The sequence below is a fragment of the Neolamprologus multifasciatus genome, chromosome 19 (assembly GCF_963576455.1).
Source record: "Neolamprologus multifasciatus chromosome 19, fNeoMul1.2, whole genome shotgun sequence".
NCBI classification, from domain to species: Eukaryota; Metazoa; Chordata; class Actinopteri; order Cichliformes; family Cichlidae; genus Neolamprologus; species Neolamprologus multifasciatus.
Window position 1 is genome coordinate 20222505 of NC_140457.1, and position 16062 is coordinate 20238566.

Below are 16062 nucleotides of genomic sequence, written 5' to 3' on the forward strand. Positions count from 1 at the left end.
GAATAATAAGGAATAAATGGAATCATCTGTTTTTTTCCCTTAAGATGTATTTTGTGTAGTTTCATTCTTTGATACATCTTAAAATTAAATTAAACAAACCCTAAAAAAGTGAACATTTCTATTGCATGTCAGGTACGATGAGCTCAAGTCGTAATGTCTTTTTTGTATTCTTTTGTCTGTATTTCCAATTTTTATTTATTTTAGAAGAGCATATTTACACCAGTATGTAATCGTTTTAGTACATGATATTTAAGTTTTCATTTTTTAATGGATTCATTAATGGTTTCCTGTAAAATCCAGTTTTCAGCAGAAATTGAACTATATGAACTGCACAAGGTGAAACATTAAACATTTAAATTTTAGGACAGTTTCAATTATGTCGAAAAGTAATTGCTTAGTAAGTCTTTTAGTTTAAATCAGTTTGATCTTTCAGATGTCAGAATTCAGATTTTTTTCATTGTATTTCTTAAAGAAATTACACATAATCTAGTATTTGTTTTTCCATTTTTCAGGTGTGAAAGACGAAGTTTATGTAGCTGTGCCGGGATATTTTTTAGTAATACTTAAAGAGTGAAGTATATTTATGTTTGTTTATAATCAGAGATGTAGTTATGTTGTGCTGATTTAAAATCTGTCTAAAATAATAGGAAACGTTAAATATAATTTAGTGATTATGCTGAATACTCATAATAAATAATTATATTTGTACTTGACGGTGAGCAGAAAATCTACTCTTTCAAAGCTCAGTTGTGAACAGGTGTTTAACATATTAGTAACTTTTTACATTTCTTTTGAAACGGCAATCAGTAAACCTAAAATATCTTAATGAAGGAATGCTCAGCAGTAATGTGAACGTATATCAATCCCCCAAAACAGTTAATTTGTGGGCTCTTTTCAGCACATGCTTGTGTGCTGCTGGTAATTTTGGCTCAGCAGTAGCTCTCTGCTAATTATGCACTGGTATTTGCAGCCTCTTACTGAGCGCTGGATGCGGCCGCGATGCTTAAGTGAGAGGATTAGTAGAACGTATGTGCTCTATGTTATTAGCACAACAGTGTAGTGCCGTATCACTGTAGTACCTATACTGAACCGAAGGCATCAATACTGCCTGGGAATTAGCTGGAAGGAGAGTTTTTATCTTTTAAACAGAGAGATGCTTCTCTTGTTTCTTTAATGTTGGAAATCAATTGAAAAGAAATGTCGACGTTATTGCAACTTGTTCTAATAATGTTTTATGTTCCCATTACATTCGCCCCGTTTTTCAGTTTTGCTTCAGTTGTTTAAATCCAAGTGTTTTTTATCGTGTAGTGGAATTAGATTCTCCTCATTCACTTGTGTTGCACCGGCTGTTGCACTCTGTTTAGAAACCAGCTCTGGTTGAGGATTGCAAGTGTGAGTTTTTTAGTGCTTGTTAGAAAACACAATATTTGAGTGGCAGCGAATTGAGATGTGACTTCTCTCTGCTTCTAAATGTTCCATCAACACCCAGGCTTCCCTTAAGCCCTGGCAGAGGCACTGCAATAAACTAACTAGGCTATCCAATTTCCCTTCATGAAATAAGAGCTTTTTAATGTATTTTCAGAGAAGCAGAAAGAAGTTAACACACAGTGATGAATTAGATTTCAATTTATTTGACTTCATTCCCAGCTTGCTGCATTAAAGCCTGCAAACACCCATCTCTAGCAGTCCGTCCACTTGATTCTTATTAGGTTTCAGAAAACAAGGCGAGGGAATTGCATTAGTGTATCTTAAGTTAAAAGCTCCTTGCTCTTTGACCAAGTGTTTCATTGTTATAGGGTTAATCAGATTTTTGCTGTCTTCATGGAGATGCTATCACAGGCTAGAGGCAGTGGTGGGTAACCAAAGCAGCCGTGCACAGACGCTATCCAGATGGGATCAGCTTACGGTAATTTGGTTTCAGAATACATTACCAGAAGAAGCTCCTGGCCGAGAATTGCCACCCCGCTATGAGCCAGGAGCCGGTGGCCTCTGTAGCTGCAGCGTGGAGCCCAGGCAACCCACCTGTCCTGCTCTTACTTTCCTCATCTCCCAGAGCAAATTTTAGGAGTTTTTTTGGGATGTGTGCCTTTTAAAGAGAAACCTAATGTGCTTAAGCTCAGATTTTTGCCAAATTCTAAATACTTCTTCCTTGTACCAACAGGGCTTTGTTGTCCAATTCATTAGAGAGATTCCTGAGTCCACTGGCCACGCTGGAGCCCTCTCATTTCTGGTATCTAGTATCATTACTTTCACTGTAAATATGTCACTCAGCTCAAGCTGAGCGGGGGGAACATGTTGTCTCTCTCCAGGCCAAATGGTGATGCAGAGTGTGTTGGCAATGTCTGGATAGTCTCAATTCTGTAGCTTCAGAGGTATTTGGGTTCATAGTTGTTAGTGCTGAGGCTGGCTTTTAAGGAGCTGCCAAATCAAGCACCTTGTGTTGCTTTATTTCCCAGATCATTAACTGATAAAATAAAAGGTCAAGAGAAGGTTTCAGGATCCAGGCTGGTTCTTTTTTTCTGTATTTCTTTACTCTAACTTTACAGTTAAAACTTAGTAAAGACCAGATTCTGAATGTTTCATTTTAGTATTGGTCAGTTTTGGAAGATCATGCTTTCATAATAACATGCTCTCTCTTGAGAGCCTATTCGATGTTTGGCCTTTACATCTCTTCATGATTACTTACAATACCTCTTTGGCTATTTTATAACATCCACCTGCACAGATATCACCAAATGTCACTGCATGTGTCCCTCCTGATTTCTCATCCATGGTAACCTTGGACACCTCCACCGCAGTGTGAGAATCTGTTTAAAAATAACCAGGCCCATTAGTCTAGAAGGATAATGCTAGCCTATGTGGGCTCTCATGCCCTTGTGGCAGCAGAGTGCTATCACTGACACAGTGCGTCAGCACTTCTTCCTGTTGCTCCAACACTGAAGGGCTCCTCTTCATTTACACACATCCATGCATGCATGCATCCTCACACACACACATACATACAGTCACATACACACACCTACAATAGAAAGCGGAAATTGGGAAATACACCACGGTCAAGAAAAGAGCCGTTAGCATGAGCTGTTGAGTGTTGCATTACAAGAAAACACCACACGGTGAAGATTAAAAGCAAAATCAGCCGTAATTACAAAGTTTAACATTTTTTGTGCAAACATTTTGCTTTCTATTTGATTGCAGTCACATTGTGCGACTCCAGGTTCAGTAATTCACACTTAGTTAAAAAATGACATGACGTAAGGTGGGTAACGATATGGGTGTTTATCATTGAAGGCTATTAGTATTGAGCGGTCAGTTGTTTGAAGGTTATGTTTCGGAGCAGTAATTGAAATGCAAAATAACATTAAGATCGATGCTTAGCTTTGTTTATTTATGAAATCAATATTGAAACCGTCCATCACTGAAGCAGCTCTGATTCCTACTGACAGCTTCACCAGGTCTTCTATGCATGGTCTGCGTGAGCCTTCCACCCATTACAGCTTTTAGAGGAATAACGTTTTTTTGTCATCGCTTTTTGGAGAGCTGTTCGAATGTTTCAGGTTCATGTGCTGAAACACGCAGAGCACAGCCTTAAAGAAAGCTGTAGGGCTCAGCTTCATGAACTGCTGAAATTGTTAAACTGAAAACATGCTGCGTGTACAGAGGCTGTCTTACGGGTGTGTCTACGAGAGAGTGAGAGAGAGAGAGAGCACTACTATTGCTTATCCCAGATTTGCCCTGGGCAATTAGATGTAACCAATAATCACCCACTAACAGAACAGCGTGCAAAACGCCGGTCAATGTCTCTGTGCTTACATATTTGGACCCTGCTATTAGAAAATGAAAGCAACTTTTGTTTGAGATTTTAATTCATGTAAAAAATGAATAAATTAAAAAGCAGTGCAAAAAATTTGAATGTCTTTGTCAAATAAGAGTAAGTGAAAGTCTTAAATGTAAGAACATTTTTCCACATTTACTTCTGAGTCTTTGGCGTTGTTTAGACTTCAGTTTTTTTTAAATGTGGAGTCATTATAAATTATAAATACATTATATTGTATAAATCAGAACAAGCTTCTAATTTTTGTGCTCGGTTTCCAAATAACCAAATTCTTGTCTGCTCTCCAAACTTTTCAGTGACACAAATATGGAAGCGAAGGGAAAATTAAATTATAACTCAATCTGAAAATCAGGCTGTTCACCCTTACTGTCATCAAGGGCAGTGTTTATTAGAGGTTAACATTTTTTTTACAACTTTTCTTGTCATATAATAATTAAATCTGATAACTGACAGATTTGTTAGTGTAAAAGTGTGTGTGTGTGTGTGTGTGTGTGTGTGTGTGTGTGTGTGTGTGTGTATTCCTCTGCATCTGCCTTCAGTTTATACGACCGTGTGCTTATATGAGTATTTGCCTGTTGGTCACAAAACATGTGCACATTAAAACGTCACCTTAAGAGACCGCCCTTGCATCCTTAAGTACAATCAAACGTTCACACACTGAGTGGCTGCTTGTCGAAATGTTGAGAGGCCCCCTCTCCCACTACATCCTGTGACGCGAGACGTTGGTAAAAACCGCGTCGCACGTTTAGATGTCAACCCCCCCACCTCCCCACCCCTGAAGGAGATGCATTAATTCAGGAAATATCCCCAAAGTTTAATTATTCCTGAATGGTGTGGTGGTGGACACAACCATATAAATCAGTTAGGCCCACCCGCCTTTTTATTACCAGCACTATTTATGGAGAATGTGTGGCAGCTGGTAGAGATGAGCCTGTAAAAAGCTAGAGGCTATTGCTGTGACTGTGTCGACTGCTGTGGCGTGTGACAGTCATAACAATGGTGTTTCTGAGTAACAGCAATTCGTTTTGGAGTCGTCTGAATTGTGTGCCTCGAACAACGCTTTAAACGCGAGGAATCAAGTTACATCTTTAACTCACAGATGTCGTACCGCGCGCCGCGCTGTGATTGCTCACTGACCGTGAGCCTCTGCAAACGCCGTCACGTCTGAAACACCTGATAAACCTCAGATTTTTGACCTGTTAATTTTGCTCTAGTATTTGTGTATGTACGCGCGCATGTGTGTGTGTGTGTGTGTGTGTGTCTGTTTATATTTGTGTCCTCTTCTGATAAAGGGGATAATTTGTGGTGGAGGCAGGATTGGCTCTTTGTTTTAGGCAGGTAGAGTTTCCTCCTAAACAAGGACGGCCTATCAGAAGAAGATTAATGAAGTAATTTCATGCATGGCTCTATGCCTCCGTCCCCCTCTACGCACAGTGACTGTGTCTAAACCTGTGATTTACATTGCACTGTTTTAAATAGCCTTAACCCTTTATAAAAATATTTCTTTCTGTTTGTGACACACACAGGCACACACACACTTAGACACACAAACAATAAAAAAAAAAAATCATCCAGCACAGCTTGCAACTTTCTGTGAAAATTAGCCTTGTGGATCTGTTTTCTCTCTTGGTTTGCTCCACAAATATCTCTGAATGCTCTCTGAACTGCAATGCATGACTTTTAGTTATGCGCAAACTTTTTTCTTTTCTTCATTATTCAAATGTTATAATCCCACCTCCCTCCTCATGGAGCGTGCTGTGGTTGATATCTGTTGGCTTTTTACTGGATTTGTAGCAGTTAAGCAAAACTTTAGCAGTCGACTTTTATCGTGCAAAACTGAACGTGCTGCTTTTTTAAGAAAAAGTGTTAAAGTTCAGATTGTATTGAATCACACTATTCATAAGGATTTGCATAATATATCACTATAATGCATTCCTTTACAATTTTAGAAAAAACTACTTGTTGTTAGTGCATTTATTTGCACCGTGCTGTTATTTGAGTTTTACAGCCAAATTTAATTAAGCAGTTTTAATAAATGTTCACATTTTTAAAACTGCCATAACATGACAAAGAAACGGTTTAGAGTTAAACCGTCTGTAGTAAAGGGGAGAAACCTCCATGTCACAGTATCGCAGGGAACGTACTGTGATATTGTTGCCTGTGTATCGGTAACATATCACACAACACAGGGTTGTGTCGGATGTCATCACCTAACCCCAAATTTTCTAGGCCCCAAGGCTAATTTTTTTTTTTTTTTTTTGCCATGCACCATAATTACTTTTTGTAGTTATCAAGAGCCATTGTAAATTCATGTTGCTAAATTATACCATGACTGTGCCACATAATGGATGTAATGAAAAGTAATCTTTGGTAATGAAAAGGCAGAATTAGAAATTTGATCCCAAATGTACGGCACGGCAGGCCGGAATTATCCCTGAACTTCCTTTTTTACATACAGCGTGATGAGCTGTCCAACTCTGCAGAGAGCCGTTCCCACTGGTTCTGCATAGAAGATTGTTAACTCCTTGCTTTCTGTCGTAAGAAGTTTAGACGGCAGTTACTTACCCCCCGACCCCCCCACCCACACTTCCACTGACAGAAGCTCTGTCATTAGCCGGTTGCTTCCCTCAACATCCTGAACTCAGCCCCTTATAAGAACAAGATCTGCCCAGAGCGGCCCAGACAGTTTACGTCAGACAAACAGCAGCGCCTGTGTCACGAGAGGCCCTCTCTCTTCTGCCAGCAGCGTCTCTAGAACAGGAAGGAGCGGGAGGGGCGATCGATAGATGTGATCTGCTTCTTGGTCGACTCTATCTTGTGGTGCTGCTGGAGCGTGGGGCTCATGTTGTCGTAGTGGAGTGAGCTCATGGCTTTATAAAGACTACAGTAACATCGCTGTGAAGCAGCTAAATATAATCCTTTGCTAGAGCACCACGGAGCAGCAGCAGCACAGTCCCTGAGAAGTGGTAACCCTGCCCTGGCCCCTGTAGCCTCCTGACTATCGATCTGGGACCCTCACTCCCCATCACAACAGTAAACACTCTCTTCTCTGTTTCTTCTAATGTAGCCCCTCACTCACTCTCTGTTTTCCTGTTTTTTTCCCCTCCGCTTTCCTTTTGTTTGCCTCCGTAGATCTGCAAATCATAAATCTCTGTCAGCGTCTTCTGAGTGTCTGGCACATCCGTTAATAAAGATGCCCCTCCCCTCTCCTCAGGTCCACCCCCTCCTCTCAGTCCTCTCCCTGTCTCCCTGCTAGAGCAGGACTAATGAATGAGAAACTCCAAAATCAGGGGCCTCTTCCTCATAGATTAGAATGGGTCCCTGTGGAGTGCCGGTCTTGCCTCCAACCAAACCACCGCCGTCAGCCACACGACACACCGCCAACCCCCAAATTTCCATCTTTCATATTCTGTCTGCAGTGCAAATACACACTCGCATATGAGCGCATAAACCAATCTAACAGACGCACACACTTATGCACATTGCCCCAAGAGTCTTTTGGCCCTTATTCCCCTGGTGGTCATTAACCTGGAGCCAGTTAGACAGAGAGAGGCACACTCCATATTTCAGCTAAGTGTGTTTTGGAATCTCCATTCCCTTCCTTTCTCCCAGGGGCCAAACCAACCCCTCCTTGAGTCTCGGTCCTTTTTCATTTACATTTCCCCCGTGTGAATGTGCGGCGAGCACCCTTGGTGGCTTTCAAGCCTCTGTGCGTATTTCTGTGACTTTTGTGGGGCCGTGTAGATTTTGACCATGATTTTCGCTTTTACAAAAAAAATGAGTCCCTGGCTCTGTGTGTGTGTTGGAGCGGTAAAAGGTGGCAGTGGCCCCTGGAGGAGAGGTCAGCGTGGCAGCTGCCAGCGGGTTCTTGGCTGTGCTGAGGAGGCTGCGCTGGGCTGCAAGGGGGTCTGTCAGGAGCTAATTGAGTTCGTCCTACCACCGCTGACTCTGGGGCCAGTGGCTTATCAGGCCACATCGCCTGAGGCCCACGAGACAGATCTGCCCCTACTGGGGCATCTGATATCACCATCGCCCTGCCTTGAGATGTCAACCCCCACCGCCAACCCGTTCTTCCCCTTCGCTTGTGCAGTCTGATCAGGTAGCAGGGGTGTGACACTCTAAGATGAGGTGAGCAAATGTTATAAAAATTGTGTTTTTTGGCATCTGGCGGCCTTGAGAGTGAAAAGGACATGAGGAATTTACTCGCTGCTTGAGTTGAGTCTCTAGCGCAGGGTTGTACTCTGTGCTTGGGATTTATACATGAAACAGGGAGAGCGTGGCAGTCACACAGAGAAAAATGGAAGATGTCACTATCCTCCTGAAGAGAGCTGCTAGCTCTCAGCAGGCATACTTACAAATTGCCTCAATTAGATCCCGAATGTTCTCCGTTCTCATAACAGTGTCATCCAATGTTCAGAATTTCGCTCGCAGGCAAAGGGAAAGAGTGGAGATGTTAGGAAAGAGCGCTCCGTGGCTCTCCTCTCGGAAATCGCGGAACGGCGAGTGTGATACGAGCTGCCACATCATTAGGCCGGCTAATCCCAGTCACAGCAGCACTGGTGGAATGATATTAGGGATCTGAAATGCCGTTAGGAGGGCCAGGTGGAATCAGATTAAAACCAAACTGCGCAGTGTGCGTTTGCGGGCCCATAACCTACTACTCAGCATGAATTTTGATCGGTACAAAGGGAACAAAAGGAGGAGGAACAGAGGGAGAAAATGGGAGAGGGGGAGATACTGTGTCTTAGATGAGTGCTGCTCCTTTAGGCAGCCAGGCAGCAGATTTTGAAAAAAAAAGAGAGAGAGAGAAAAAAGCTCTTACCTTGAGGAAGGAAGAAAGAACTATAGATTTTACAGCATCAAGTCTCAGTTCAGCACACCCTTTCCTGCCTGCTCTGTCTGTGGCACACAAGCTAATTAGCACCTGCCCCACATATTGAATTATTTATCGGGACTATTGCTGCTGTCAAACAATTTAATGTTCATAATTCATTTTCCCGTACAGTTGTATTTATAGATTTAAATTGGCCCTGTCCCACTAGAGATTACCAATATTTATAGAAATATTTTCGACTGTTTGATTAATACGCCAGGTTCTCATGGTTAGTATTCCCTCAGTATCATTAATCAATATATGCAGGCTTGTTAAAAACATAAGCATAGCAGTGATATAATGTGTCATAGCGGTGTGAGTTAAGGGGATTCTAGCCAGCACATTCATTATAAATGACCACATTGAGCTGGAGGGGAAACAGTTAAGACACTTATGCAATTATGCTAAGTGTCACCCTCGAGGTGGCCTTTGAACTTGGGTTAAGCTTACTCTGAATTTCTGAAATAAAAGCTAAATGGAGCCATCTTGTGCTCCTATGTTTTAATATATAGCCTTTAATAAGCCAAGTGCAGGTGCCCTGTCGCGCAGGTGCACATATCCATCCTGAAACGGAGAACATAAAGCAGATGAACACAGAGCGTGCATTAATTTATGGGTATGTAATCTGCATTCGTTATTAAGAGCGGCGAGATCTATTTTAGAAAGGCATGAACATGATTCACTTTTTTTTCTGCAAACCATTAGATAAGAGTAGAGGTAGGTAATTCTTAACAACCACCCGTTATACAGTTATTGCATGAATTGGTTAAATTGAGAGTAAGTGAAAGAAAGGGGAAATAAAGCATGTATTGGATTACTTTTTGCGAAACAGGATGGCGGCTGTGTGTCAGTTTTATATTTTGAGAGGTTTTATATCACAAGAAGGATTCCAGGAGAGCTCGGGCAAAGAGCTTAATCCACAAGGTCAACGGTTTTAACAGGGGACGTTTTTTTTATTTTTATTATTTATTTTAGCAGTTAACCTTTTTGCGAATTTCCAGAAGTGCTAGGCACCTGGAGCTCCAATGAATATACATGACAGCAGGGAGGGGAAACCCGGGAATGAGATTTAATTTGACACGCTGACCCCCATCTCCACGGGCCCTGGAATCCAGGGTGAGAAAATAAGGTTGACCCACTGACCCCTGGGCTTGAACCCCTCCGTCACCCATCTTCACAATTAAATCAGCCTCAGAGAGCGAGAAGCAGTGTGGCCAACCAACGGCGGACACCACAGCATACGCTCGCTTCCTGTTTCCTCTGAAGTGCTCTGAGAGCAGTCCAGTCCAAAAGATAGGAGCCCAAGTGGGAAACAGCATCTTCTCCCCACGTTGATGGTAAACCTGACATGTCCAATATGTAAACATTACCGTTAGTTGGCAATATGCTAATGAAACTAATGTGCTAAAGCACAACTTGGGCTTTCTAGCTGCCACTCATGAGAAACCCTTGAAACTGAATTTGCATAAGCCACGCAAGGCTCAATTTTGTTAATGTAGGCAAGTGCAGGTAACCTTTCACCCCTTCAGTGGTACCCTCATGCATAGGGGTGTGTGCCTATGTTAGTGTGTGACCTCGCCTTGACCCTAAGAGGTTACTGTGTCTACACGGCATCCCCAGCAGATTGAGTTATTCATCTCCTCCACCACTTCACCTCTTCAATACACTCTATTTGCAGATGGAAAAACGAGTTGAGTGTGTCCAGGCTAAGTTTTTTTTCCCCCCTCTTCGTTGTTCTCTTAGTGCAATTTCAAGTTAAAGGTTATAGAGCTGAACTGAAGTAGATTTATATGGGCAGGAGAGGCTTCAGAGAGGATTTTGTGGCCGCAGTCAAAAGACTGCACTTTAGTCTGCACACGTTACAGCATCAGATTGCATGTACTCCAAAATACAGTTATTAGGCAGACAGTGAAAAAGTCAATATCTTCCCATCATGTTTCCTTTTGGTTGACTGCTGACTCAAGGAGACAAGCCAAGGTCCACTGTGCTCTCTAAACTACGGAGATGCCCCCATCTTTGATGTGTGTGCACGCTCTGTGTGGGTGTGTGTGTGTGTTAAGACTTCAGAGTGCCCTTTCTCTCGTCCTCTTATTCTCTTTCAACTACCTTTTTTTCACTGGGTTTGTGTGGCGTACGGACTTGTGCCGCCGTGTTTGGTGTGTATTTTTGCTCTGAAGCGCTTTCGCAGCTGCTGTAATGTGTGGCTAATGAAGCACTTCCCTTCCCCCTGGTTGACTGGTGTAAAGGGATTGTTAGGACATAGTGGTGTAGACAGACAAGCTGGAAAGATTAAAAAAAACCAGAGATGACTACATATTTAAATTTCAATTTTAAACGTAAGGCTGCAACCACACAAAACTTATCATCCGTCCTCTTTTCAGTTTCCTCTCCTTTGTGAAAAGAAAATCAAACACATGTTTTTCCACTGTAAAAGCTTTGAAAGTGAGTTGTTCTGCTCTGTAGTTGTAGTTGTAAATAAGCAGTATGTTAGCGCTCATCTTTTCACACTCCATTCACTCCAAATTTCTCGTTAAAGGAAAGAAGCATTTCTGTTACAGTTGTTCTGAATTGCCATATAATCTAATAATTTGCTGTCTCCTGCACTTCTGTCACTTGGCTGGTTGATGAGATTCATTACTGCTCTCCGAAGACCTCTGCTAATCAACTTCATCTTCTCCACCCTCCACAACCCCTTTCCTATCAACCCTACCCCCCACCAACTCTCCCCCCACCCCCTTCCAGGCTGCTGAATAGAATGGCCGCTGATGACCGGCATCTACCCTCCAGCTGTGGGTCCTACATCAAGACGGAGCCATCCAGTCCTTCCTCGGTCATCGACACGGTCAGCCACCACAGCCCCAGCGGCAACTCGGACGCCAGCGGCGGCTATGTCAGCACCATGAACAGCCACTCGAACGGCCTGGACTCTCCTCCTATGTTCACCCCCAGCGGGCTTGGGGCTGGCACCTGCCGCAAGCGCTATGACGACTGCTCCAGTACCATCATGGAGGACTCGTCCATAAAGTGCGAATACATGTTGAACTCCCTCCCCAAGAGGCTGTGCCTGGTCTGTGGAGATATAGCCTCGGGGTATCACTATGGGGTAGCCTCTTGTGAGGCCTGCAAAGCCTTTTTTAAAAGGACAATACAAGGTATTTTTCTTCTTTCACCCCGCCCGACAAACACTCAATACAAGATATTTCATCCCATGTCGCTGCATCACAGAACACCAAAACACCCTCCATACAAGACACCTTTGGCCCCACAACAGCACTGAAACATACTCAGTCCAAACACTTTGCTATGTAAAAAAAAAAAAAACCACTGGAGTGTGGAAGATGCCTCATACCACAGGGGACCAGTAGCCTCCAGAAACATATCAGCCTCTGTTTTTAATTTATTCACAACTCAAAAAAATAAAACAAAACAGAAAAATAAAATTCTCTTTAATGTTTAACAAATAATTATGCATTTTGAAAAGAATCTTTACAATAAAACTGAAATAAAAGAAAAAGAGGGAGACTTTAACTCAGAGGAGGCAACTGTTGAGATTATGACATCATCTGTCACGGTGGGTGGAGTTTGATGGAGACAATATCATCACTCAGAGGGCAGATTTGGTGGAGGGTGGGGGCTGTTTGTCCAGATGCCTTGGGGGGGCGCAGAGTGCATGCTTTATTATTCTTGTTCTGACTTGTGTGTGTGTGGGGGGGGGGGGGGGGGGGGGGGGGGGGGGGGGGACTAGTGTGAGACTGTTCTATCTGCAAGGCATGATGTATCACAGCTTCTCATTGGAGAGGCAATGAAAGGCCCCCCACTGTGAAACTGTGCGCTCCGTTCCAGATTAATCAGGACGACGAAGATATTGTTGAGCAGAAAAAAAAAATTTGCACAACAGGCACAGCTGCCCAGAACTAAGCTGTGCTGGCTTAGTCGTGGAATAAATTCAGTGAAAAACAAACTAGATAAAACAGATCAAATGAACCTAAGGGTTTGGTTAAGGTGAAACAAAATAATCATTTTGTCCGCTGCTTTCAGGGAATTTTTTCATCAGCAAATAATTGCGGGCATTAAATGGAGAGCAGGCTGCCTGTCTTGATGCTAGGTGTTGATTTTGGACCTTACAGCCCTATCAGCTTTAGACAGTCTATGTACCTTTTGCAGGCAAACAAAAGCATTAGGCCAAATCCTCCTGTTTACCCATGCTGCCATCAGCAATCCTGTCTATTGACAAAAGATGAACATTTTCTCTCAAGTAACATAACTGGGCTTTTGTCCCTTCACTAAAAGTACACTGACGGCGACACAATGGGACAGAAAAGAGGCATCGGGAAAGAAAGAGACGTCTTAAGTGGAGCAACGGCCCAAACAATTAAGAGCAAGGTACATGGAAAGAAAAAAATTGAATGCTCCTCTTTTTTCCCCCCTCACTTTGCATTGTCAATTTGAAATCCCTCTCTTTCTCTTCTTGGAGGGCTGCCTGTAATGGAGCTAATCTGCCGTCGTTTGTCCGAGCCACAGGAGTTTTGTCAATAACAATCAGCGTTTGGAAAGTGTAATTAAGGCCGAGGCTTTTCATTAGGAAGAAGGGAGGGGGCCGTCTCCAGGGACGGGCATGCCAATTAGAAACTCAGGCACGCGTCGCCGGGTAATTTCAGGGAAAGGAGGGGAAAAAAACCCAGGACTTCTTTAGATTGGAGAGAGAGCCTGCTGCTCTTTCAGAGGAGCGGAGGAGAGGCTTAATGGCATAATAATCAGACAGGGGTCCCAGGCAGAGGATGCAGGGCTCTTTTTTTTTTTTTTTTTTTTTTTTGGGAGGGGGGGCGGCAAAATCCTTCCGAAATGATGAAAGAAACACATGCAGGATTGCTAGAGGAAAATGGAAGCGGTAAAGAGCGGGATGTAGAGCCCTTGAAAAGAATGAGAGGGTGCCGTTGATGAGAACTGATTAATTAAAGGAATAACGAGGCAGTCAAGGGTGGAGTGTGAGACGGCCCTCTCTAATGAGAAGAAAACAAAGGAGCTGTCTTTCCCAGCCCTTTATCACATTGTTCTATAACACTTAGGGCAAACATGTGAAGTTAATGTTAACCGTGTACACGACAATTTCTTTATCACCTTGTGCTCACCTTGTGTAACTGTGATTTAGCAACTTATTCTTGACGATGCTATTAAAACGCAGGCTTAAATTATTATTATATAAATAAAATATTATTTTCAGTGAGTGTGTGCACAAATGTGTACACCTGTCCTTTCAGACTGCTTCAGTTCTCTTATGGCCGGTGCTTTTTTTTAAGGCCACGTCCCTACCACTTTCAACAAACACGGATGGCACATCCATCTTCTGCCACCTATTCATCCAGTTTAAAAGCCCCTTGAACTCATATGTGGAGATAGTTGCTTTAGTCAAGGCCAGACCCAAATTAAAGTCAACCTAGATCTCCATCCATCCCAGAAATACCCCTGTTCTCAATGCGCCCTAATCATACCTCCAGCCCTGCACCTCACGCGCCCCACCAATCAAAAGCATAAATGTCTTATTGAACCGTGTTTTCTTCCCATTTTGAACCCAAGTGCAAAATTGCTTGAAAACCAACTGAACTCAGTGGCCCTCTTTTATATGAAGTAACAGACCTTGACAGTAAGCCTGTAAAAGTCAGTTTAGATTTTGATGAGAAATACCTGCCATTTTACTGTAATTTACTTACAAGACCTGACTTTCCCCCTCTGTGCCCTGGCATGGGTCCTGAAAAGCCATAAAATAGATTGAGACAGATACTTATCAAGAGAAGAAGGAGGCAAATCTTTTTCTTCTCCCTTCACTCTGTAATGTTATTGGTAACCATACCATAACCTCTCTAAAGACAGATAAACCCCCGAGCATGGCCCTCGGGTTAAAGGGGTTCCCGCCAGTGCGCTTCGTTTTAGAAAAATGAAAGTTGCCATACAGTCGCTCTAGCAGCCAGTGTATCTGTGCAGCGTTTCTGAATGGCAGATCTATTGTATGACATTTATTACAAGCGCACCATTAAATCTGTTGTCACCATCTGTGTTTAACTCCTGTTCAGTATAGTGCAATTTTTTATTAGATAAAAGACAAAAAAGACTGTTAGAGCCGTTCAGCCATCTGTTGACTTTTATACCCGTACGTAACCCTCTGAGCCCTGATATTAGTTCAGTTTAGTTAATTTCAGTATAACTCAATACAGTTAAGTCCGCTGAATTACAGTCCAGTAAAATATTTTATTCATTTTTTTAAGAAGACAACTCAAGCAAAGACGATAATAATTCAGTTATGGCGTCTATGCAAGTAAATTAAATATTTAAATCTTTTAACTTTAGTTGACGTCATTTCACTTTGATTATTTAAGGGTCAATACCTAATTAGCCATTAAATACAACTATATTTTGGATATAATGTAGGTTAAGAGTATGACCAAATACAAGTGAAACTGAAGCTTTATGCTTTTCACGTCTGTGTTTACAAAACCGCTGATGGGAGCAAACCTTTTAACGCAATCAGTTAATATAATGAGTTACGTGTAATAAAAAAGATCTGCCATAGATTTGGGACTCGTAACATGCTGTAGTCTTGTGCGTTAAACATGATTGCAAAGCTACATTTTTGTCTACATTCACATTCATTTATTATGTCCGTTAGCGTTTTCTTCTGCACTTATATTGACTTAAAATAATAGGTCAGAAGCAGCAGTCATGCTAGAAAGTGATACTTTGGTAAGGTTGCGTGTGTGCTGACACTGAAACAATCCCTGTTCTAAATATAAATCAAATGTAGGGATGAAAAATGAGTTAATCCACCTCTCACTCTGCCTTGAGCTATGAGAAGCCCCCTCTGACAGAACATCAGACGAACGTGGGGGTGGGGGTAGTCTGCTGGGTGGGTGAATACGGTAGCGCAGAAGTGTGGGCTCGTATGTTTGCTTTTGTTTCTGGAGTGTGCGATATCAAAGGGCTAACTTAGTTAGTGCCAGGTGTGGTTTGTGCGGTTTGTGCACGTGTCCTTGGCATCCCCTGAGAAACGAAACGGAGAGGAGGAAGAAAAAAAAAACAACCTATAAGCATCACCACACAGGGTCAGCTGTGCTGTATAAGCCCTGCAACATATCGTGTGTGTGCGGTCCACAAGTTCCTAATTATATAATTTAGTGAAATGCAAATGAAAGATATATATTTTTTTAGATTTAGTACTTTACATCAAAATTAAGGATTGGTTAGTGTGTAATGGAAACACAAACAGAAAAAAGCCCCAGAAGATTAACTTCTGTGCAGGGCGGCACTGATTGCCTCCTGCCAGATTATGAGAAAGGGATAGGATTATTATGGTCTGGTTCTG

General features: G+C 42.4%; 1 protein-coding gene across 7 annotated transcripts in view; it reads left to right on the forward strand.

The window, feature by feature from the left end:
- Positions 1 to 16062, forward strand: part of esrrb (estrogen-related receptor beta) — a 44274-nt gene that overhangs the window by 4954 nt on the left and 23258 nt on the right. For 4 of the 7 annotated variants that reach the window (XM_085143910.1, XM_085143911.1, XM_085143907.1 and 1 more), the window contains exon 2: positions 11451 to 11860. In XM_085143910.1, coding sequence (XP_085000036.1) covers positions 11464 to 11860 — 397 coding nt within the window. In that variant the 5' untranslated portion in view covers positions 11451 to 11463. Of the gene's footprint in view, positions 1 to 2161; positions 2231 to 11450; positions 11861 to 16062 lie in introns of all 7 variants that reach the window. The other 3 variants (XM_085143909.1, XM_085143903.1, XM_085143904.1) reach the window with 1 other exon arrangement.